The 25,559-nt window shown below is 26.6% G+C and overlaps 3 protein-coding genes across 3 annotated transcripts; all 3 read right to left on the bottom strand.

Moving 5' to 3' along the window:
* Positions 1 to 3,625: 3,625 nt before the first annotated feature.
* LOC145971555 (lysosomal aspartic protease-like) lies at positions 3,626 to 8,177 on the bottom strand. The gene is made up of 8 exons (XM_083099335.1): positions 7,998 to 8,177; positions 6,871 to 7,106; positions 6,083 to 6,201; positions 5,757 to 5,959; positions 5,362 to 5,484; positions 5,174 to 5,297; positions 4,871 to 4,963; positions 3,626 to 4,797 (listed from the first exon to the last, which is right to left on the bottom strand). The coding sequence occupies exons 1-8, from the start codon at positions 8,060 to 8,062 to the stop codon at positions 4,639 to 4,641; spliced, it is 1,122 nt and encodes a 373-aa protein (XP_082955461.1). The 5' UTR covers positions 8,063 to 8,177; the 3' UTR covers positions 3,626 to 4,638.
* Positions 8,178 to 9,765: 1,588 nt separating this feature from the next.
* LOC145971554 (lysosomal aspartic protease-like) lies at positions 9,766 to 13,776 on the bottom strand. The gene is made up of 8 exons (XM_083099334.1): positions 13,598 to 13,776; positions 12,479 to 12,714; positions 12,108 to 12,226; positions 11,782 to 11,984; positions 11,386 to 11,508; positions 11,177 to 11,321; positions 10,922 to 11,014; positions 9,766 to 10,846 (listed from the first exon to the last, which is right to left on the bottom strand). The coding sequence occupies exons 1-8, from the start codon at positions 13,660 to 13,662 to the stop codon at positions 10,691 to 10,693; spliced, it is 1,140 nt and encodes a 379-aa protein (XP_082955460.1). The 5' UTR covers positions 13,663 to 13,776; the 3' UTR covers positions 9,766 to 10,690.
* Positions 13,777 to 15,316: 1,540 nt separating this feature from the next.
* Positions 15,317 to 25,315, bottom strand: LOC145971824 (uncharacterized). Its single transcript, XM_083099884.1, has 16 exons — positions 25,115 to 25,315; positions 24,039 to 24,265; positions 23,369 to 23,487; positions 23,054 to 23,256; positions 22,626 to 22,748; positions 22,426 to 22,561; positions 22,130 to 22,222; positions 21,900 to 22,049; positions 19,203 to 19,378; positions 18,089 to 18,306; positions 17,726 to 17,844; positions 17,403 to 17,602; positions 17,015 to 17,137; positions 16,791 to 16,950; positions 16,536 to 16,628; positions 15,317 to 16,462 (listed from the first exon to the last, which is right to left on the bottom strand). The coding sequence occupies exons 1-16, from the start codon at positions 25,174 to 25,176 to the stop codon at positions 16,307 to 16,309; spliced, it is 2,358 nt and encodes a 785-aa protein (XP_082956010.1). The 5' UTR covers positions 25,177 to 25,315; the 3' UTR covers positions 15,317 to 16,306.
* Between the last annotated feature and the right edge of the window lie 244 nt (positions 25,316 to 25,559).

Below are 25,559 nucleotides of genomic sequence, written 5' to 3'. Positions count from 1 at the left end.
GAATAAGATCCGATAATCAAGAATCTTCTCAACCAGCCTGAATTTATGATTCTATAATACCCGTTTATATTTAAGAGAAACGACGTGAATAGAACCGGGATAAATTATGAGTAGGCGACCACTGAAGGTACGATTTACGATGACCGAGTTGTTTACCGAATGCGTAATGCGTTTACCTGGTGATTCAATGCTCGGCCCGTTTGTACGTCAACGTACGTGTGGGCCAACGTTTCGCGACGACGAACGCAATGATTTTCATTCTCAACGCAGCGGGCGAAAATTGTAAATCTCCCTTCGACGTTTCACGCAATTTGGTAGGCTTCCGTTTCATAAAACGTCCGGCGGAAAATGCGAACGATGCACAAAAACGCGACGATGTAATGTCCGGGATGACTCCCCCAAATGCTCTCGCATCGAATTTCTCGCGAGAATCCGCTAAACATGAACATTGGCGCGTTGAAAATTGATTTGCCGACCGCATAATGCATCGAAAAAAACCTGAAAATTTATAAAAAAATTTATTTTTGCAAGATGCAATAGTGTCATATCTTGCGTTTACTATCTAATCTAGCTAAGGTAAATTTCTTAATAAAAATTTGATGAAACGATTTTTTACATTAAATACATACATATTAAAAATTTGTTATTTAAAAGTAAAGTTAAATAAAGTTAAGTAAAGTTTAAATCAATATTATCTTCATCTTTCATTATTTAGATTTTTTTAAATGAAAATTAAATCCGAAATTGTAAAAAAGAGCACAATAATTAAAAAATATGTACGCATATCAAATTGATATATGTATAAATAAGAATACTTGATGAGACATCATTGAAACATATTCTTGAATTAGTATGTATTTTTCAATTAATATTTTTTCTAATAATTTCGGATTTTTGTTGAAATAAAATAAATGCAAAATTGTACTATATATAATAGAAATCTTAGAGTCGGATGTTACGAATAAATATTATACTTGATAGACGCAGTAGAATGCGGTGAATTATTGTTTCGCGTAACAGAGTGGAGAGACAGTCTATAAGAAAATACTGCCATTGGTTGCTACAGAAATAGAGCTTTTACTATTGGCCGTGCACCAGTAAAGAAGCTTGAGATATTTCACGTTACTGCCTATGAAAACCTAATCCATGACGATAAAGCGCCGTCGCAATATATTACTGTCGCAGAGTCCAAGCATCGATACCTATATTACAGTTGTATTTCTCATAGCGTGACAGTGAACGAGTGATACGAACGGAAACGTTGGAAACTAATTTCTAGATCGTGCAATTGCGCGCACAATTCCATAATTTTGCCGCGTGTTTCTATATTAATGACATTCGAGCACTTTTGCAATTTTGCCAACATTCAATAAAATTAATTATTTTATTTCAGTTGACGGGCATAATTGATTATGGAACCATTTTCTTCAGAAATGCATTTATCTTAAACACGAAAGATTATTGCCCATATATTATATCCCCATTATGTATATTAATTAAATTAATAAACAATTGATAAAATAAATAAATTAAATTATTAAAACTAATCATTAAAATTAATAAATTAAATTATTAAAAAATTTATAAAATAAGTAGTAAGTCTACATTTCAAATCAATTTCTAGTTGCGAATTATATACTGTAGATTATAACTCATTTTTATTAAAAAAATCTGTCTTAAAAATATCTATCATGGGTTTCGAATTCTCTTTGAACTCTCTTCGACTCTTTGTGTAAATTGGATTAAATTTTCTTAATAAAAAAATTACTTCTAAAATTATTAATACATTAATTCAAATAATTAACTTTTTTACTTTATCTAGATTAAAGAATTCTGATAATATAAATAAAGAAAAAATGCAATTAACATGTAACCAACTTTCTGTTACTTTCAATGCGCGCTAATAATAAAAAATGAAGAATATATCACAACAAGTCGATGATATCGTTCCGCACATTTGGCAACGAGTTGTCCAGGACACAACGCCGGATGTACAAGGCGAAGAACGAGTCGCCGTGATCATCGGCGAGAGAGCATTGTTGTAAGTGGCGAAGAACGGTGCGGGGAAACCGTGCAAGGAAAGCCATTGTGGACTGCGATTTATTTCCGCCTTTGTCTCTAACCAGCTCCCGAGGGACTGCATCGAGCGATACCGGAGAATGAGAGGATTGTTTGCGCCGTTGACTCAAGGTGGTCGACTTCTCCTCGAAACTTACCGTGTATATGCGTGTATGTGTGTATGCATGTATTTGTGCACGCGTATGCAACTCGGTGTATCGGTGGGGTAACGTCACCCTCCCATTTCGAAAGTGGTGGTGGATATATTTAGGCTTCTCTCCTCTCCAATATCGGTTCTTTACGAGAAACCCGCGCACATCACTTCTATCGATGAAGAAACCCATGCGACAGGATTATTCGACAAAGCTGGAGAGAATGTCTTTTTGCGGGTGAAATGGTCGGTCGATTATCTAGCTCGAAATTCTCGAAGAAATCTATGAAGTCGAACGCTTCTTTTGTAGTGTAATTGAATGAAAATACGTAAACACGTTCGTGATTAGATCATTGATCCACCTTAGAATGTAAATGAATTATTTGGGTTGAAAAGGATATAATCGATGAAAAAAAATAAATATATACATTTCTATACGAGAGAGAGAGATATATATAATATATAATATATAAATTTGAAAAAATGCAACAATACGAAATTTTGTGAAAGAAATAATAGATCTCTAAAGGAAATGTATTTTTTATTAAAAACGTGTGATATTAATTTCTCGAAATAAAATAATTTTCAATAGAGAAACATTATTATCATGATAATTTAAATACATTATAAGAATCAATATATAATAAAATAAACACATTAGGATAAAAAGATTGTAAATCTTTTTATCATTAAAACAAATATTTGTTAAACGCATAATTGTATTATTTGTTATAAAGTAGACCGATCTTTATAAAAATTCAATACCTATTATACCGATATATAACGCATACATACAATACAATGTATATATGAACTTACCTTTAGTTTCTGCGTCGACCAACGCGAAAAGCGTCACGGCAACCACGTGAAAGCGAAAGCGTTGGTTTTGAAATTTTTGACAAGTTCCTTTCTGTACTCAATTACCAGAGATTTCGTTTATCGACATGCAACAGCGGATTATATGTACAATTGCACGTATTAGAAATACATCCGGATTTCTATCAATCAATCAATTTTAAAAATATTTTAACATTTTTTTTAATTATCACAAACTGTATTAAAATAAATTATTAAATGTGTGCGTGATTAATAAGGAAAAAATCAGCGTTTTAAAAAAATAGATTGATTATATCGATTACAATCATGTAACAGTCATGTAACAATGAACTTATCAAGTGACACTTTGCTCGTAAAAATTAGCATTCTAATTAACAATAAGCTAATATCAGCTACTTTCACAATAAAATATTGCGCTGTTGAAAATTAAGACACAATTATGTTCAAAATATGCAAAAATTAATATTGATACATACATAAGAATAGATATACGATTGTCGGTTGGCGATTGGAAAAGATTGAATTTTTTTTCTTATCGAAAACTAAACAAATAATTTAAAAAATAGATAATAAAATACATAATGAAATATGACCTAGAAAATTATTTATATATTTTGATGCATTTTTGTTTTGATTTGCGACATAATCGAGCGTCGTCTTTTTGAAAAATTAAGATTTTTAATTATTCCACATTCTTTTTTATTTACTAAGGTAAAAATTGTACATTCACTTTCCCTTTTGATCATGTGTCTACATATATGTATTGTCTCTAATGTGTATATATAAAACTTTTATAATTTTTACACATTTATATATTTATATTTTATGAAATATACTGTTGCTTATATTTATACTTATACACGCTATTATCTTATATACATATCTTATCAAGTATACTATCTAATTATACTATATAATTATATTACATAATTATATTATATAATTATATTATATAGTAATACATACTATTGATAAATATTATCTTGTTTCATCGCGTAATGAAGAAACTCGTCAAACGTGTACAGTTTGAGCAACAGTATGTCTGCATACGTTAACGCAATAAAAATTACTTTGTTCTAATTTTTAATTATAATTCATTTTTTACATGAGTGATATGAGTAGTATAGTAAGAAAAGTTATTTAAATTGATGATATTACAATTGTATTCTAGGAGGATGATACTATATTTGATATAAACTTAATTGTTTTAAAACTTAAAGAAGTCATGAAACCATATCGAATCATTACAACTATAACTACATTAACAAAAATATATGTTATAAATCACTCTTCATTTGATGAATGTTTTTGTAGACTTTTAAGAAAGAAATTGAGATATGCACAGTCTTCGAATACATTTAAATATCTCGTTAAGTTTGAATAATTATTATGTGAAAGTTATGTTAGTTATATAAAATAATATTTTATAAAATTTTTTTAATTCAAGACTATTGTGACTTATTCAAAACCTACAGAATATACGTAATTGCACATTATGTACATTTGATGGCATATTCTGTAGGTTATTAACATTATATTTTTATTATGTAAGATGTACATTTTTAAAAAGTGCTAGAGAAAATAGTTAATATTTATTTCGCCAAAGCAAATCCCAATCGATTATTCTTCATATCAAACTCGGTGTAGTAGCGACCAATAAAGATATTGCCTAATTTCCAATTTATTTCATGCATGTCATGTTCCACAAAGCCGCTTATACATATAGCTCTCTCAGAAATATCATTTCCAAACTGTACAGAATTAAATATAAAATGTAAACTTCTTATAATTAAATAATTTAAACAATTTAGCTATAGTACTTACATTCAACATGTAATCTTTACCGGTGAGATTAAATGCTTTACCACCCAAAATAAATTGGATTGTAGGTGACTGAGAAATATTATCGCAATATTTCTTTAAAAAAAGGATAAAATCAAATTAGTAAATAATAGTTAATAAATATATTAAGTACGTTTAATCGAAACGTAGGTTAATATCGTTGTTTTATAGAAGTTTATGTTTTATTTGAACGTACCTAATATTCATTTTTATCGCTATATTGACTTTTTATATCTTATTTATCAAAGGCTACGTGTTTTGTAAAACATATGATCGTTAACTTACTAAAGTTTGCAGAAGTGTACCAATAAATGTAATATTCTTTCTTGGCCCCATTATAAACGAATTCTCTATTTCAACGATAGCTTTACAGCTTTCTTCGCAAAGATTGATATCATTTATTATGATCCTACAAAGCGATAACGATAATAATTTATTGAAACATGATTAACGTAATTTAAAAAATAACGTACTTATCCATGATAAATTGCCAGTGTCCTTTGCGACTAATAGGAATATATGTGAAATCGCCCTCGTAATGAGCAGGATCGGAACCACCCAATGTCAATTTACCACCTAACTCGGCTGAAGTGTTTCTGCACAAATTGCATACTTTTTATATCGTAATATGTATGTGTGTATGTGATAATTAAGATTAAATTATAATTAATATAAAAATATAAATATTATGTTAATTTAAAATATTGTAATAATACAGAAATAATAAAAATTTAATTTTAAATAAATTAATATTAAAATAAATATAAATATACATACAAATGTAATATATATGTTTATATGTAATATTTATTTAATAAAAATTCTTGTTTAGAGATATGTGTTATTCGTAAGTAGAGAAGATATGTACCTATTTAGATAAAAACTGAAAATGGGTGATGACACTAGATCTTGTGTAATCATGTTGTCGAAGACAGGTGTTACTCTATCGACAGACATGTCGGAATACCCCAGGCCTAAGATACCATCAACTGGTGCAAAATCATATGAACCTATTTTTAACATGTTGCTCACTTCTACAAATGTTTGATTTTGAACATTGAGGCCAGCAACCTAAATAAAATATGTATTGAAAAATTATGTCGTCGTCGTCGTACGAAAAAACAATATGATTGCTTAAGAAATGTTTAAACTACGATTATAGTTGTAATTGAATTGGCTTGTTTAATGACTTACATTCACTATATCAGTAGATAGGAATCCTTCTATATTGTAATCGAAGTATTTCATATGAAATAAAGTACCATTTGCTATATATGTGCTGGATTTTGTACTATCATATTGATTACGTTTTACTGTAAAGCATATTCAGTAATATCACAAATTAGCAACATTAGAAAGATTTTAAATACATACACACACATTAATAAGACAATATATATATATATATATTGTCTTATTAATGTGTGTGTATGTATTTAAAATCTTTCTAATGTTGCTAATTTGTATATGTATCTCTCTCTCTCTCTCTCTCTCTCTCTCTCTCTCTCTCTCTCTCTCTCTCTATATATATATATATATATATATATATATATATATATATATATATATATATATATATATATAGAGAGAGAGAGAGAGAGAGAGAGAGAGAGAGAGAGAGACAGAGAGAGAGAGAGAGAGATGTTGTCGTATTAATTTATAATAAATATACAATTTTCTTTCATAAATTATTATACATATTTAGGAATCATTACACATATAAATGTTTTTGTCGAGTTAATCAATCACCATTGTTTATCAAAATTTGTTTGTATTTTCAGAGAATGAACGTGATAAATTGTTTAAATTAATTTATGCATGCAAATTCCAAAATTTACCTTTGTAATATCTACGCTATAATATTAAGTTAAATTTGTATCTATTTTATTAAATTTTTAAAATGTTCCAAGACGATGTTTGAAAAATATAATAGTAGATAATATATATTATTGCATATATGTATATATAAACAAATTACTTACAACAAACAGGGATGTTGCACTTTTTGGAGAATATCCAAAGATTTGCGGAACCAGTGTCAAATATCACTCTAAATGTTTGCGGCGGAGTTCCAATGGTAATATTGCCATAGTACTTCATGTTTTGATAATTGGATAAAAGTACTGAAGGAAGATCATTCAACGAACGAACTTCTCGTAAGTTGGTATCAATTTTTTTCGAAGATTCTCGAATGGAATTTATCTTGTGCGATAAAATCCTTGAAATAATATAAAGAACATTCTGTGATATATGTATATATATATATATATATATATATATATATATATATATATAAACTTGCAAACATATATGTATAAAATAAATTTATTATAATTATTTGATATGACTAGCAGATATTTTCAGACCCAATATAAATCATGAAAGTCTACATAAATTTTCAACATCTCAGAAATCATCTATAAACTTACATATTTACAATATAAGTACATTACGCACTTACATGTAATTATATCAGAAATTTATTAATTCGATGATCTTTCTCAATTATACGATCCTCATATTACATATACATCTCTAAAGTAATATTTAATTTGTATCCCAGTGTTATATAAATCATATAACTTAACGGACATTAATTTTTTATTAACAAGAATTGTGCATGTAATTTCACACAAGGAAATAATTTAAAAAGTAGTAACTGTGTCAAAGCAACAACTGTGTATTAAAAATAGGATACAGAGAATGTCAAGTAAACAAATAATACAAAACAACTCATTATACCTATAGTCCGACCTAACGCGTGTAAATAACTCACAATTAGGTGGTTTGACCTCCAATCACAATATTTATGTCAACGGTCGTCGTTTAAATGTAGGTAAATTCAAAGTGGACAAAAGCGAACGTTACGAAAGAACAAAGAGAATTACTTTTTCAAAAATATTCTTCTTTTATCTATTCTTTGACTAATAAATAAAAATATACGTTTTGACCAAAGAAATTTTATTTAATTTGTGTTGAAGCATTATTTGCATTTGCACTAGCTACGCATTTAATTCAAGAAATCGGATGCGATTACGAGAAAAAAATCGATCTCTATAATCTTGATCTTTATTGCCAATATATAATATATTATAAAATATATACTGACCTGTCCACATCACATGCGTCGGTCGTCATAAAAAGCGCCGTTACTACCACAAGAAGGCGAAACATATTTCCGAATTTATTTATTACTGAAATCTCGATTCCTGAAAATTTTAACTTCGAGGTTCTTTCGACACTTTATTACCAGATACAGAAAAATAAAGTGGTGTCGCTTACTAAACATTCCTCTTAACACTGTATCGATATTCGAGCACAGCGTTATATATATGATTGCGCGTTCTCCTATGATTGCTTGAACGGGGAGAAAACGCGCGAAATTCGGAAAACCGTGATAGATTTCCATCGATCATATTTTGATCATGTACCCTTAATTACGTTTATTTACATAAATTTATAATTAATAATAAAAACAATTCTTTCGAAAGAACATTATTTATATCGACTAGAAAGACAATCACGAATCATTAATTTTACGATAGATAATTTTCAAAAAGTAATATAATATTTTATTAATCAACATTTTTTTATCTAATTCTGTGTGGATAAATTATATAATTGTAAATCATTTTATTTTATGAAGTTTTTAGATTTTTAAAAAGGAAAGGAAATATACATAATCTTGAAATGTACATTTGAATATCCAATAATTTCATAATTTTTGCTATGAACTTGTTATGTTAACTTAGGGATAATATTAATATGGATATTTTAGCCCAAAATACTCTACAAAACTTATAAATCTATACTATATATACAACTATTCCATCATATAATATGTAAATTTGAAGAAAATGCAACAATACGAAATTTATGAAAGATATATTAGATCTCTAATAAAGAAACGTATTTTTTTTAAGAATATGTGATTAATTTCTGGAAATAAGATCGTTTTCAATAGTAAGAAACATTATTATTATGATAATTTAAATACATTATAAGAATCGATGTATAATAAAATAACATATGATAAACACATTATAGGATAAAAAATTGTAATTCTTTTCATTATTAAAGCAAATATTTGTTAAACACATAATTGAGTATATTATTTGTGATAATTGATAATAATATTTGTTATAATAAATCGATTATTAAATGCTAAATTCAATGTTTATCGCATCGATATGTAACGGACACATACGATACAATGTATATATGAACTTATCTTTAGTTCCATGACGATCAACACGAAAAGCGTCACGGTCACCACGAGCAAGCGATGATTTCAAAATTGCTGACAAGTTTCTTTCTGTACTCAGAAAGTCTGTTACTAGAGATCTCGTTTATCGAAATGCAATTGCGAACTATATATACAATTGCACCTATTAGAAACACGTCCGTTCCTATCGATCAATCAAATTTAAAAATATTTTATTTAACATTTTTCTAATTAACACAAATTGTATTAAAATAAATAATTAAATATGTGCATGATTGATGAGGAAGCAATTAATATTTCGGGACAATAGATTATGTCAACTAGACAACCATGCAAAATCAACTTAGCAAATCATACTTTGTTCGCAAGAATTAGCATTCTAATTAGCAATAAGCTCAATTGCCTTCAATAAAATATTGCGCTGTTGAAAATTAAGACACAATTATGTACAAATTATGCAAAAATTAATATTGATACATACATACGAATAGATATACGATTGTCGGTTGGCGATTGAAAAAGATTGAATTTTTTTTCTTATCGAATATTAAACAAATAATTTAAAAAATAGATAATAAAATACATAATGAAATATGACCTAGAAAGATTATTTATATATTTTGATGAATTTTTGTTTTGATTTGGGATATAATCGAGCGTCGCCTTTTTGAAAAATTAAGATTTTTAATTATTCTACATTCTTTTTTATTTACTAAGGTAAAAATTGTACATTTACTTTCCCTTTTGATCATTTGTGTCTACATATATGTATTGTCTCTTATGTGTATATATAAAACTTTTATAATTTTTACACATTTATATATTTATATTTTATGAAATATACTGTTACTTATATTTATACTTATACACGCTATTATCTTATATACATATCTTATCAAGTATACTATCTAATTATACTACATAATTATATTACATAATTATATTATATAATTATATTATATAGTAATACATACTATTGATAAATATTGTCTTGGTTCATCGCGTAATAATGAAGAAACTCGTCAAAGTGTACAGTTTGAGCAACAGTATGTCTGCATACGTTAACGCAATAAAAATTACTTTGTTCTAATTTTTAATTATAATTCATTTTTTACATGAGTGATATGATAATAAGAAAAGTTATTTAGATTGATGATGTTACAATTGTATTCTAGGAGGATGATACTATATTTGATATAAACTTAATTGTTTTAAAACTTAAAGAAGTCATGAAACCATATCGAATTATTACAACTATAACTACATTAACACAAAAATATATGTTATATATCACTCTTCATTTGATGAATGTTTCTGTAGACTTTTAAGAAAGAAATTGCACAGAATATGCACAGTCCTCGAATACATTTAAATATCTCGTTAAGTTTGAACAATTATTATGAAAGTTATGTTAGTTATATAAAATAATATTTTATAAAATTTTTTTAATTCAAGACTATTGTGACATCTTCATAACCTACAAAATATGCCATCAAATGTACATAATTGCACATTATGTATATTTTTGTTATGTAAGATGTATATTTTTAAAAAGTGCTAGAAGAAATAGTTAATATTTATTTCGCCACAGCAAATCCCACTCGATTATTCTTCATATCAAATTCGGTGTAGTAACGGCCAATAAAATTACTGCCTAGAATCCAATTTATTTCACGCATGTCAAATCCCAGAAAGCTCGTACATACAGTTTCATTAGTAATAATATTTAAGTGCTGTACAGAATTAAATATACAATGTAAACTTCTTATATACTTAAATAATTTAAACAATTTACCTATATTACTTACCTGAAAGATGTAATCTTTACTGGTAAGTTTGAATGCCTTATCACCCGAAATAAATTTCATTGTAGGTAACTCAGAAATTCGACTGCAGTTCACCTTTATACAAAATATAATATCAAATTAGTAATTAATAATATTTAATAAATATATTAAGTACATTTAACCGAAACATAGATTAATGTCGCTATATTAACTTTCTGTATTTTATTTATCAAAAGCTACATGTTTTGTGTGGGGAAGATATAATCGTTTACTTACTATTTCCTCTCCATTCAAATTAATAGTTCCAATAAGTTCATTAATAAATGTGATATCTTCTTCTGGTCCAATTATTATCGCAGCATCTGGTTCAACGATAGTTTCACAGCTTTCTTCGCAAAGATTGATACCATTTATTATGATCCTACATAGCGATAACGTTAATAATTTACTGAAACATGATTAACGTAATTTAAAAAATAACGTACTTATCCATGGTAAATTGCCATTGTCCTTTGCGACTAATATTAATATATGTGAAATCGCCCTCGTAATGAGCAGGATCGGAACCACCCAATGTCAGTTTACCACCTAACTCGGCTGAAGTGTTTCTGCACAAATTGCATACTTTTTATATCGTAATATGTATGTGTGTATATGATAATTAAGATTAAATTATATTTAATATAAAAATATAAATATTATTTGAGTTTAAAATATTGTAATAATACAGAAATAATAAAAATTTAATTTTAAAATAAATTAATATTAAAATAAATATAAATATACATACAAATGTAATACATATGTATATATGTAATATTTATTTAATAAAAATTCTTGTTTAGAGATACGTGTTGTTCGTAAGTAGAGAAGATATGTACCTATTTAGATAAAAACTGAAAATGGGTGATGATACTAGACCTTGTGCAATCATGTTGTCGAAGAGAGGCGTTACTCCATCAACAGATAGGTCGGAATAAGATGCCAGGCCTAAGATACCATCAAATGGTATAGAATCAAATAAATCGTTTGAAATGTCGCTCACTTCTGCAAATGTTTGTTTCTGAACATTCAGGCCAGCAATCTAAATATAATATGTATTGAAAAATTATGTCGTCATCGCCGTACGAAAAAACAATATGATTGCTTAAGAAATGTTTAAACTACGATTATAGTTGTAATTGAATTGGCTTGTTTAATGACTTACATTCACTATATCAGTAGATAGGAATCCTTTTATACTGTAATCGATGTATTTCATATGAAATAAATTACTATTTGCTATATATGAACTAGATTTTGTACTATCATATTGATTATGTTTTACTGTAAGGCATATTCAATAATATCACAAATTAGCAATATTAGAAAGAAATAAAAAAATATATATATATTTTTCAAATCTATATATGTGTGTGCGTTTGTGTGCAGTTTTATTTGTCATTTATTAAATAAATTTCGTTTAATCAGTATCGTTCTTTAGGAAAACATACACACACAGACACACAAACACACACATGCACACATACACACACAAATATATTATTGCGTATATGTATATACAAACAAATTACTTACAACAAACAGAGGTATTGCACCTTTTAGAGAATATCCAAAAATTTGAAGAACCAGTAACAAATTCCACTCTAAATGTTTGCGGCGGAGTTCCAATGGTAATATTGCCATAGTACTTCATGTTTTGATAATTGGATAAAAGTACTGAAGGAAGATCATTCAACGAACGAACTTCTCGTAAGTTGGTATCAATTTTTTTCGAAGATTCTCGAATGGAATTTATCTTGTGCGATAAAAACCTTGAAATAATATAAAGAACATTCTGTGATATATGTATATATATATATATATATATATATATATATATATATAAACTTGCAAACATATATGTATAAAATAAATTTATTATATTTATTTGATATGACTAGCAGATATTTTCAGACCCAATATAAATCATGAGTCTACATTTTTCAACATCTCAGAAATCAACTATAAACTTACATATTTTACAATATAAGTACATTACGCACTTACATGTGATTATATCAGAAATTTATTAATTCGATGATCTTTCTCAATTATACGATCCTCATATTACATATACATCTCTAAAGTAATATTTAATTTGTATCCCAGTGTTATATAAATCATATAACTTAACGGACATTAATTTTTTATTAACAAGAATTGTGCATGTAATTTCACACAAAGAAATAATTTAAAAAGTAGTAACTGTGTCAAGGCAACAACTGTGTATTAAAAATAGGATACAGAGAATGTCAAGTAAACAAATAATACAAAACAACTCATTATACCTATAGTCCGACCTAACGCGTGTAAATAACTCACAATTAGGTGGTTTGACCTCCAATCGCAATATTTATGTCAACGGTCGTCGTTTAAATGTAGGTAAATTCAAAGTGGACAAAAGCGAACGTTACGAAAGAACAAAGAGAATTACTTTTTCAAAAATATTCTTCTTTTATCTATTCTTTGACTAATAAATAAAAATATACGTTTTGACCAAAGAAATTTTATTTAATTTCTGTTGAAGCATTATTTGCATTTGCACTAGCTACGCATTTAATTCAAGAAATCGGATGCGATTACGAGAAAAAAATCGATCTCTATAATCTTGATCTTTATTGCCAATATATAATATATTATAAAATATATACTGACCTGTCCACATCACATGCGTCGGTCGTCATAAAAAGCGCCGTTATTACCACAAGAAGGCGAAACATATTTCCGAATTTATTTACTACTGAAATCTCGATTCCTGAAAATTTTAACTTCGAGGTTCTTTCGACACTTTATTACCAGATACAGAAAAATAAAGTGGTGTCGCTTACTAAACATTCCTCTTAACACTGTATCGATATTCGAGCACAGCGTTATATATATGATCGCGCGTGCCCCTATGATTGCTTGAACGGGGAGAGAGCGCGCGAAATTCGGAAAACCGTGATAGATTTCAAATCGATCAATTTAATTTAAATATATCATATTTTGCATGATTGTGTATCCTTAATTAAGATCATTTATTTTCTTAAATTCATTATTAATAATAAAAAACAATTCTTTCGAAAGAACATTATTTATATCGACTAGACAGACAATCACGAATCATTAATTTTACGATAGATAATTTTCTAAAAATAATATTTCATTAATCAACATTTTTTTATCCAATTCTGTGTGGATAAATTATATAAATGTAAATCATTTTATTTTCTGAAGTTTTTAGATTTTTAAAGAGGAAAGGAAATATACATAATCTTGAAATATATATTTGAATATCTATTAATTTCATAATTTTTGCTATGAACTTGTTATATTAACTTAGGGATAATATTAATATTGATATTTTAGCCCAAAATACTCTACAAAACTTATAAATCTATACTATATATACAACTATTCCATCATATAATATGTAAATTTGAAGAAAATGCAACAATACGAAATTTATGAAAGATATATTAGATCTCTAATAAAGAAACGTATTTTTTTTAAGAATATGTGATTAATTTCTGGAAATAAGATCATTTTCAATAGTAAGAAACATTATTATTATGATAATTTAAATACATTATAAGAATCGATGTATAATAAAATAACATATGATAAACACATTATAGGATAAAAAATTGTAATTCTTTTCATTATTAAAGCAAATATTTGTTAAACACATAATTGAGTATATTATTTGTGATAATTGATAATATTATTTGTTATGATAAATCGATCATTAAATGCTAAATTCAATATTTATCGCATCGATATGTAACGGACACATACGATACAATGTATATATGAACTTATCTTTAGTTCCATGACGATCAACACGAAAAGCGTCACGGTCACCACGAGCAAGCGATGATTTCAAAATTGCTGACAAGTTTCTTTCTGTACTCAGAAAGTCTGTTATTAGAGATCTCGTTTATCGAAATGCAATTGCGAACTATATATACAATTGCACCTATTAGAAACACGTCCGTTCCTATCGATCAATCAAATTTAAAAATATTTTATTTAACATTTTTTTAATTAACACAAATTGTATTAAAATAAATACTTAAATATGTGCATGATTGATGAGGAAGCATTCAATATATCGGAAGAATAGATTATGTCGACTAGACAACCATGCAAAATCAACTTAGTAAATCATACTTCGTTCGCAAAAATTAGCATTCTAATTAGCAATAAGCTCAGTTGCTTTCACAATAAAATATTGCGCTGTTGAAAATTAAGACACAATTATGTACAAATTATGAAAAAATTAATATTGATACATACATACGAATAGATATACGATTGTCGGTTGGCGATTGGAAAAGATTGAATTTCTTTTATATCGAAAACTCAACAAATAATTTAAAAAATAGATAATAAAATACATAATGAAATATGACGTAGAAAGATTATTTATATATTTTGATGAATTTTTGTTTTGATTTGGGACATAATCGAGCGTCGTCTTTTTGAAAAATTAAGATTTTTAATTATTCCACATTCTTTTTTATTTACTAAGGTAAATGTTGTACAGTCACTTTCCCTTTTGATCATTTGTGTCTACATATATGTATTGTCTCTTATGTGTATATATAAAACTTTTATAATTTTTACACATTTATATATTTATATTTTATGAAATATACTGTTACTTATATTTACACTTATACACGCTATTATCTTATATACATATCTTATCAAGTATACTATCTAATTATACTACATAATTATATTACATAATTATATTATATAATTATATTATATAGTAATACATACTATTGATAAATATTGTCTTGTTTCATCGCGTAATAATGAAGAAAGTCGTCAAAGTGTACAGTTTGAGCAACAGTATGTCTGCATACGTTAACGCAATAAACATTACTTTGTTCTAATTTTTAATTATAATTCATTTTTTACATGAGTGATATGATAATAAGAAAAGTTATTTAGATTGATGATGTTACAATTGTATTCTAGGAGGATGATACTACATTTGATATAAACTTAATTGTTTTAAAACTTAAAGAAGTCATGAAACCATATCGAATCATTACAACTATAACTACATTAACAAAAATATATGTTATATATCACTCTACATTTGAATATTTTTGTAGACTTTTAAGAAAGAAATTGAGATATGCACAGTCTTCGAATACATTTAAATATCTCGTTAAGTTTGAACAATTATTATGAAAGTTATGTTAGTTATATAAAATAATATTTTATAAAATTTTTTTAATTCAAGACTATTGTGACTTATTCAAAACCTACAGAATATGCCATCAAATGTACATAATTGCACATTATGTATATTTTTGTTATGTAAGATGTATATTTTTAAAAATTGCTAGAAGAAATAGTTAATATTTATTTCGCCAAAGCAAATCCCAATCGATTATTCTTCATATCAAATTCGGTGTAGTAACGGCCAATAAAAATACTGCCTAGAATCCAATTTATTTCACGCATGTCAAATCCCAGAAAGCTCTTACATACAGTTTCATTAGTAATAATATCTAAGTGCTGTACAGAATTAAATATACAATATAAACTTCTTATACTTAAATAATTTAAACAATTTACCTATATTACTTACCTGAAAGATGTAATCTTTACCGGTAAGATTGAATGTCTTATCACCCGAAATAAATTGGATTGTAGGTGACTCAGAAATTCGACTGCAGTTCACCTTTATACAAAATATAATATCAAATTAGTAATTAATAATATTTAATAAATATATTAAGTACATTTAACCGAAACGTGGATTAATGTCGCTATATTAACTTTCTATATTTTATTTATCAAAAGCTACATGTTTTGTGTGGGGAAGATATAATCGTTTACTTACTATTTCCTCTTCATTCAAATTAATAGTTTCAATAAGTCCATTAATAAATGTGATATATTCTTCTGGTCCAATTATTATCGCAGCATCTGTTTCAACGACAGCTTCACAGCTTTCTTCGAAATTGATTTCATATCGAACATTGATTTCATTTATTATGATCCTACAAAGCGATAACGTTAATAATTTATTGAAACATGATTAACGTAATTTAAAAAATAACGTACTTATCTATGCTAAATTGCCAGTGTCCTTTGCGACTAATAGGAATATATGTGAAATCGCCCTCGTAATGAGCAGGATCGGAACCACCAAATGTCAGTTTACCACCTAACTCGGCTGAAGTGTTTCTGCACAAATTGCATACTTTTTATATCGTAATATGTATGTGTGTATGTGATAATTAAGATTAAATTATGTTTAATATAAAAATATAAATATTATTTGAATTTAAAATATTGTAATAATACAGAAATAATAAAAATTTAATTTTAAAATAAATTAATATTAAAATAAATGTAAATATACATACAAATGTAATATATATGTAATATTTATTTAATAAAAATTCTTGTTTAGATATTTGTGTTGTTCGTAAGTAGAGAAGATATGTACCTATTTAGATAAAAACTGAAAATGGGTGATGACACTAGACCTTGTGTAATCATGTTGTCGAAGACAGGTGTTACTCCATCGACAGATATGTCGGAATAACCCAGGCCTAAGATACCATCATATGGTATAGAATCAAATACATCGTTTGAAATGTCTCTCACTTCTACAAATGTTTGATTCTGAACATTCAGGCCAGCAATCTAAATAAAATATGTATTGAAAAATTATGTCGTCATCGCCGTACAACAAAACAATACGATTGCTTAAGAAATGTTTAAACTACGATTATAGTTATAACTGAATTGGCTTGTTTAATGACTTACATTCACTATATCAGTAGATAGGAATCCTTTTATATTGCAATCGAAGTATTTCATATAAAAGAAAGTACTATTTGCTATATATGAACTAGATTTTGTATTATCATATTGATTATGTTTTACTGTAAGGCATATTCAATAATATCACAAATTAGCAATATTAGAAATAATTAAAAAAATATATATATATTTTTCAAATCTGTATATGTGTGTGCGTGTGTGTGTAGTTTTATTTGTCATTTATTAAAAAAATTTCGTTTAATCAGTATCGTTCCTTAGGAAAACATACACACACAGACACACAAACACACACATACACACACAAATATATTATTGCGTATATGTATATACAAACAAATTACTTACAACAACCAGAGGTTTTGCACCTTTTAGAGAATATCCAAAAATTTGAAGAACTAGTAACAAATTCCACTCTAAATGCTTGCGGCGGAGTTCCAATGGTAATATTGCCATAGTACTTTTTGTTTTTATAATTGGATAAAAGTACTGAAGGAAGATCATTCAACGAACGAACTTCTCGTAAGTTGGTATCAATTTTTTTCGAAGGTTGCTGAATGGAATTCCTTTTGTGCAATGAAATCATGAAATAATATAAAGAACATTCTGTGATATATATATATATATAAACTTGCAAACATATATGTATAAAATAAATATATTATATTTATTTGATATGACTAGCAGATATTTTCAGATCCAATATAAATCATGAAAGTCTACATAAATTTTCAACATCTCAGAAAGCAACTCTATAAACTTACATATTTACAATATAAGTACATTACGCACTTACATGTAATTATATCAGAAATTTATTAATTCGATTATCTTTCTAAATTATATGATCCTCATATTACATATACATCTCTAAAGTAATATTTAATTTGTATCCCAGTGTTTTTATATAAATCATATAACTTAACGGACATTAATTTTTTATTAACAACATTTTTATTAACAAGAATTGTGTATGTAATTTCACACAAAGAAATAATTTAAAAAGATGTAACTGTGTCAAAGCAACAACTGTGTATTAAAAATAGGATACAGAGAACGTCAAGTAAACAAATAATACAAAACAACTCATTATACCTATAGTCCGACCTAACGCGTGTAAATAACTCACAATTAGGTGGTTTGACCTCCAATCACAATATTTATGTCAACGGTCGTCGTTTAAATGTAGGTAAATTTAAAGTGGACAAAAGCGAACGTTACGAAAGAACAAAGAGAATTACTTTTTCAAAAATATTCTTTTTTTATCTATTCTTTGACTAATAAATAAAAATATACGTTTTGACCAAAGAAATTTTATTTAATTTGTGTTGAAGCATTATTTGCATTTGCACTAGCTACGCATTTAATTCAAGAAATCGGATGCGATTACGAGAAAAAAATCGATCTCTATAATCTTGATCTTTATTGCCAATATATAATATATTATAAAATATATACCGACCTGTCTACATCACAAGCGTCGGTCATTACAAAAAGCGCCGTTACTACCACAAAAAGGCGAAACATACTTCCGAATTTATTTACTACTGAAATCTCGATTCGTGAAAATTTCAACTTCGAGTTTCGACACTTTATTACCAGATACAGAAAAATAAAGGTGTCGCTTACTAAACATTCCTCTTAACACTGTATCGATATTCGAGCACAGCGTTATATATATGATCGTGCGTGCCCCTGATTGCTTGAACGGGGAGAGAGCGGGCGAAATTCGGAAAACCGTGATAGATTTCAAATCGATCAATTTAATTTAAATATATCATATTTTGCATGATTGTTTATCCTTAATTAAGAACATTTATTTTCTTAAATTCATTATTAATAATAAAAAACAATTCTTTCGAAAGGACATTATTTATATCGACTAGACAGACAATCACGAATCATTAATTTTACGATAGATAATTTTCAAAAAGTAATATTTTATTAATCAACATTTTTTTATCTTATTTTGTGCGGATAAATTATATAGTTGTAAACCATTTTATTTTATGAAGTTTTTAGGTTTTTAAAGAGGAAAGGAAATATACATAATCTTGAAATATATATTTGAATATCCATTAATTTCATAATTTTTGCTATGAATTTGTTATGTTAACTTAGGGATAATATTAATATGGATATTTTAGCCCAAAATACTCTACAAAACTTATAAATCTATACTATACATCTCTTCCATCATATAATATGTAAATTTGAAGAAAATGCAACAATACGAAATTTATGAAAGATATATTAGATCTCTAATAAGGAAACATATTTTTTTTTAAATATGTGATTAATTTCTCGAAATAAGATAATTTTCAATAGTAAGAAACATTATTATGATGATAATTTAAATACATTATAAAAATCAATGTATAATAAAATAACATATAATAAACACATTATAGGATAAAAAATTGTAATTCTTTTTATTATTATAGCAAATATTTGTTAAACACATAATTGAGTATATTATTTATGATAATTGATAATATTATTTGTTATAATAAATCGATCATGCTTAAATGCTAAATTAAATATTTATCGATATGTAACGGACACATACAATACAATGTATATATGAACTTATCTTTAGTTTCTGCGTCGACCAACGCGAAAAGCGTCACGACATCCACGTGAAAGCGAAAGCGATGGTTTTGAAATTTCTGACAAGTTCCTTTCTGTACTCAATTACCAGAGATTTCGTTTATCGACATGCAATAGCGGATTATATGTACAATTGCACGTATTAGAAACACATCCGGATTTCTATCAGTTAAATTTAAAAATATTTTAACATTTTTTTTAATTATCACAAACTGTATTAAAATAAATTATTAAATGTGTGCGTGATTAATAAGGAAGCAATCAGCGTTTTAAAAAAATAGATTGATTATATCAACTACAATCATGTAACAGTCATGTAACAATGAACTTAGCAAATGACACTTTGCTCGTAAAAATTAGCATTCTAATTAACAATAAGCTCATATCAGCTGCTTTCACAATAAAATATTGCGCTGTTGAAAATTAAGATACAATTATGTTCAAAATATGCAAAAATTAATATTGATACATACATAAGAATAGATATACGATTGTCGGTTAGCGATTGGAAAAGATTGAATATTTTTTCTTATCGAAAACTAAACAAATAATTTTAAAAATAGATAATAAAATACATAATGAAATATGACGTAGAAAGTTTATTTATATATTTTGATGAATTTTTGTTTTGATTTGGGACATAATCGAGCGTCGTCTTTTTGAAAAATTAAGATTTTTAATTATTCCACATTCTTTTTTATTTACTAAGGTAAAAATTGTACATTCACTTTCCCTTTTGATCATTTGTATCTACATATATGTATTGTCTCTAATGTGTATATATAAAACTTTTATAATTTTTACACATTTATATATTTATATTATGTGAAATGTGAAATATATACTGTTACATATACTTATATTTATACTATTATCTTATACACTTATCCTATTGAGTATACTATCTAATTATATTACATACTAATATTTATATAATTATATTATATAGTACTAGATAGTATTATTGATTTTATTATCGTGCTTTATTATAAAGGAAATAATAAAGAAACTCGTCAAAGTGTATAGATTGTGCAACAGTATGTCTGTTTACGTTAACAATGAGCAATGAAAATTAAAATTGTGTAATTTTTAATTATAATTTATTTTTAACATGAGTGATATGATAGTAAAAAGAGTTATTTAGCTTAATGATATTACAGTTATATTCTAAGAGAATAAAATACTATATTTGATATAAACTTAATTGTTTTAAAACTCAAAGAAGTGAAATTATATCGAATCATTAAATCTATAATTACATTAATGAAAATATATGTTATATATCACTCTTTGTTTGATAATGTTTTTTGTAAATTTTGTAGATTTTTAAAAAAGAAATTAAAGATATGCACAATCTTCGAATACATTTAAGTATCTCATTAAGTTTGAACAATTATTATGAAAGTTATATTAGTTATATAAGAATATTTTGTAAAATTTTCTTTCAATATGCCATCAAATGTACATAATTGCACCTTACGTACATTTTTATTATGTAAAATATATATTTTTAAAAAGTGCTCGAGAAAATAATTAATATTTATTTCGCCAAAGCAAATCCTACTCGGTTATTCTTCATGTCATATTCTATGTAGTAACGGCCAATAAATTCAGGTCCTACAATCCAATTTATTCCATCCATATTACGTCCCAGAAAGCCGCTCGTACATAGAGTTTCATTAGCAGTAAAATCTCGTAACTATACATTAAATATATAATATAAATTGCTTATACTTAAATAATTTAAACAATACCTAACAATTTACCTATAGTACTTACCTGAAAGATGTAATCTTCACCGGTAAGATTGAATGCTTTATCACCCGAAATAAAACGAATTGTAGGTAACTCAGAAATTCGACTGCAGCTCACCTTTAAAAAAAAAGATAATATCAAATTAGTAGTTAATAATATTTAATAAATATATTAAGTACGTTTAACCGAAACGTGGATTAATGTCGTTGTTCCATACAAGTTTTTGTTTCATTTGAACGTACCTAATATTTATTTTTATCGCTATCAACTTTTTATATTTTTCTTATCAAAGGCTACGTGCTTAGCGATCCTTTACTTACCATTTCCTGTCCATCAACATTAAGAAGTTTATTAATAAATGTAATATCTTTTTTTGGTCCAATTATTAACGGAGTATTTGTATTAACAACAGTTTGACAGCTTTCATTACACAGATTGATATCATTTATTATGATCCTACAAAGTGATAACGTTAATAATTTATTGAAACATGATTAACGTAATTTAAAAAATAACGTACTTATCTATGATAAATTGCCAGTGTCCTTTGCGACTAATAGGAATATATGTGAAATCGCCCTTGTAATGAGCAGGATCGGAACCACCCAATGTCAGTTTACCACCTAATTCGGCTGAAGTGTTTCTGCACAAATTGCATACTTTTTATATCGTAATATGTATGTGTATATGTGATAATTAAGATTAAACATATTTAATATAAAAATATTAATATCACTTTAATTTAAAATATTATAACAATACATAAATAATAAATTTAATTTATATGAATATTAAAATAAATATAAATATACATACAAATTATATATATATATATATATATATATATATATATATATATATATATATATTATGTAATATTTATTATAAAAATTAATAAAAATTCTTGTTTAGATATATGTGTTATTCGTAAGTAGAGAAGATATGTACCTATTTAGATAAAAACTGAAAATGGGTGATGACACTAGATCTTGTGTAATCATGTTGTCCAAGACAGGTGTTAATCTATCGACAGACATGTCGGAATATCCCAGGCCTAAGATACCATCAATTGGTGCAAAATCATATAAACCTATTTTTAACATGTTGCTCACTTCTACAAATGTTTGATTTTGTACATTGAGGCCGGCAACCTAAATAAAATATGTATTGAAAAATTATGTCGTCGTCGTCGTACGAAAAAACAATATGATTTAAACTACGATTATAGTTGTAACTGAATTGGCTTGTTTAATGATGACTTACATTCACTATATCAGTAGATAGGAATCCTTCTATATTGTAATCGAAGTATTTCATATGAAATAAAGTACCATTTGCTATATATGTCCTGGATTTTGTACTATCATATTGATTACGTTTTACTGTAAAGCATATTCAGTAATATCACAAATTAGCAACATTAGAAAGATTTTAAATACATACACACACATTAATAAGACAATATATATATATATATATATATATATAGAGAGAGAGAGAGAGAGAGAGATATGGTTTTATTAATGTATGTATGTATTTAAAATTTTTCTAATGTTGCTAATTTATATGTATAGAAAGAGAGAGAGAGATGTTGTCGTATTAATTTTTAATAAATATACAATTTTCTTTTATAAATTATTATATATGTTTAGGAATCATTACACATATAAATGTTTTTGTCGAGTTGTAATCAATCACCATTGTTTATCAAAACTTGTTTGTATTTTCAGAGAATGAACGTGATAAATTGTTTAAATTAATTTATGCATGCAAATTCCAAAATTTACCTTTGTAATATCTACGCTATAATATTAAATGTTAAATTTGTATCTATTTTATTAAATTTTTAAAATGTTCCAAGACTATGTTTGAAAAATATAATAGTAGATAATATATATTATTGCATTTATGTATATATAAACAAATTACTTACAACAAACAGGGATGTTGCACTTTTTGGAGAATATCCAAAGATTTGCGGAACCAGTGTCAAATATCACTCTAAATGTTTGCGGCGGAGTTCCAATGGTAATATTGCCATAGTACTTCATGTTTTGATAATTGGATAAAAGTACTGAAGGAAGAGTCTCATATAACCAAAAAACTTCTTGAAAGTCAGGGCCAACTTTTTTCTGAGATTCTCGCATGTACGATAGAATCCTTGAAATAATATAAAGAACATTCTGTAATATATGTGTATATATAAACTTGCAAACATATATGTTTAAAATAAATTTATTACATTTATTTGATATGACTAGCAGATATTTTCAGACCCAATATAAATCATGAGTCTACATTTTTCAACATCTCAGAAATCAACTATAAACTTACATATTTTACAATATAAGTACATTACGCACTTAAATGTAATTATATCAGAAATTTATTAATTCGATGATCTTTCTAAATTATATGATCCTCATATTACATATACATCTCTAAAGTAATATTTAATTTGTATCCCAGTCTTTTATATAAATCATGTAACTTAACGGACATTAATTTTTTATTAACAAGAATTGTGTATGTAATTTTATACAAAGAAATAATTTAAAAAGAAGTAACTGTGTCAAAGCAGCAACTGTTTATTAAAAATAGGATACAGAGAATGTCAAGTAAACAAATAATACAAAACAACTCATATCTATAGTCGGACCTAACACGTATAAATAGCTTACAATTAGGATTGACCTCCAATCACACTATTCATGTCAAAGGTCGTCGTTTAAATGTAAAGTCAAGAGATGGACAAAAGCGAACGATGCGAAAGAACAAAAAGAATTACTTTTTCAAAAATGTTCTTTTTCTTTATTTTTTGATTAATAAATAAAAATATATGTTTAGATGAAAAAAATTTCATCCAGTTTGTATCGAAGCATTAATTGCTTTTGTACAAACACTACGTGTTTAATCTAAGAAATCAGGTACGATTACGAGAAAAAAATATCTCTATAATCTTGATCTTTATTGCGCCAATATATAATATATTATAAAATATATACTGACCTGTCCAAATACGCGTCGGTCGTCACAAAAAGCGCCGTTACTATCACAATAAGGCGAAACATATTTCCGAATTTATTTACTACTGAGATTTCGATTCGTAAAAATTTGAACGTCGTGTTTCTTTCTTTCGACACTATATGACCGGATACACGGAAAAATAAAGTGTTGTCGCTTACTAATACTCCTCTTAACACTGTATCGATATTCGAGCACTGCGTTATATATATGATCGCGCGTACCCCTATGTTGATTGCTTGAACGGGGAGAGAACGCGCGAAACATTCGAAAAATAGATTTCCATCGATCAATTTAATTTAAATATATCATATTTTGCATGATCATGTACCCTTAATTAATTACGTTTATTTACATAAATTTATGATTAATAATAATAAACAATTTTTTCGGAAGAACATTGTTTATATCGACTAGACAGACAATCACG

Source organism: Camponotus vicinus, unplaced genomic scaffold (genome assembly GCF_025532165.1).
Source record: "Camponotus vicinus isolate PSW18456_S1 unplaced genomic scaffold, iyCamVici1.0 SCAF_5, whole genome shotgun sequence".
NCBI lineage: Eukaryota > Metazoa > Arthropoda > Insecta > Hymenoptera > Formicidae > Camponotus > Camponotus vicinus.
Note: the sequence above shows the minus strand (reverse complement) of the source record. Positions and strands in the feature narration are given on the sequence as shown.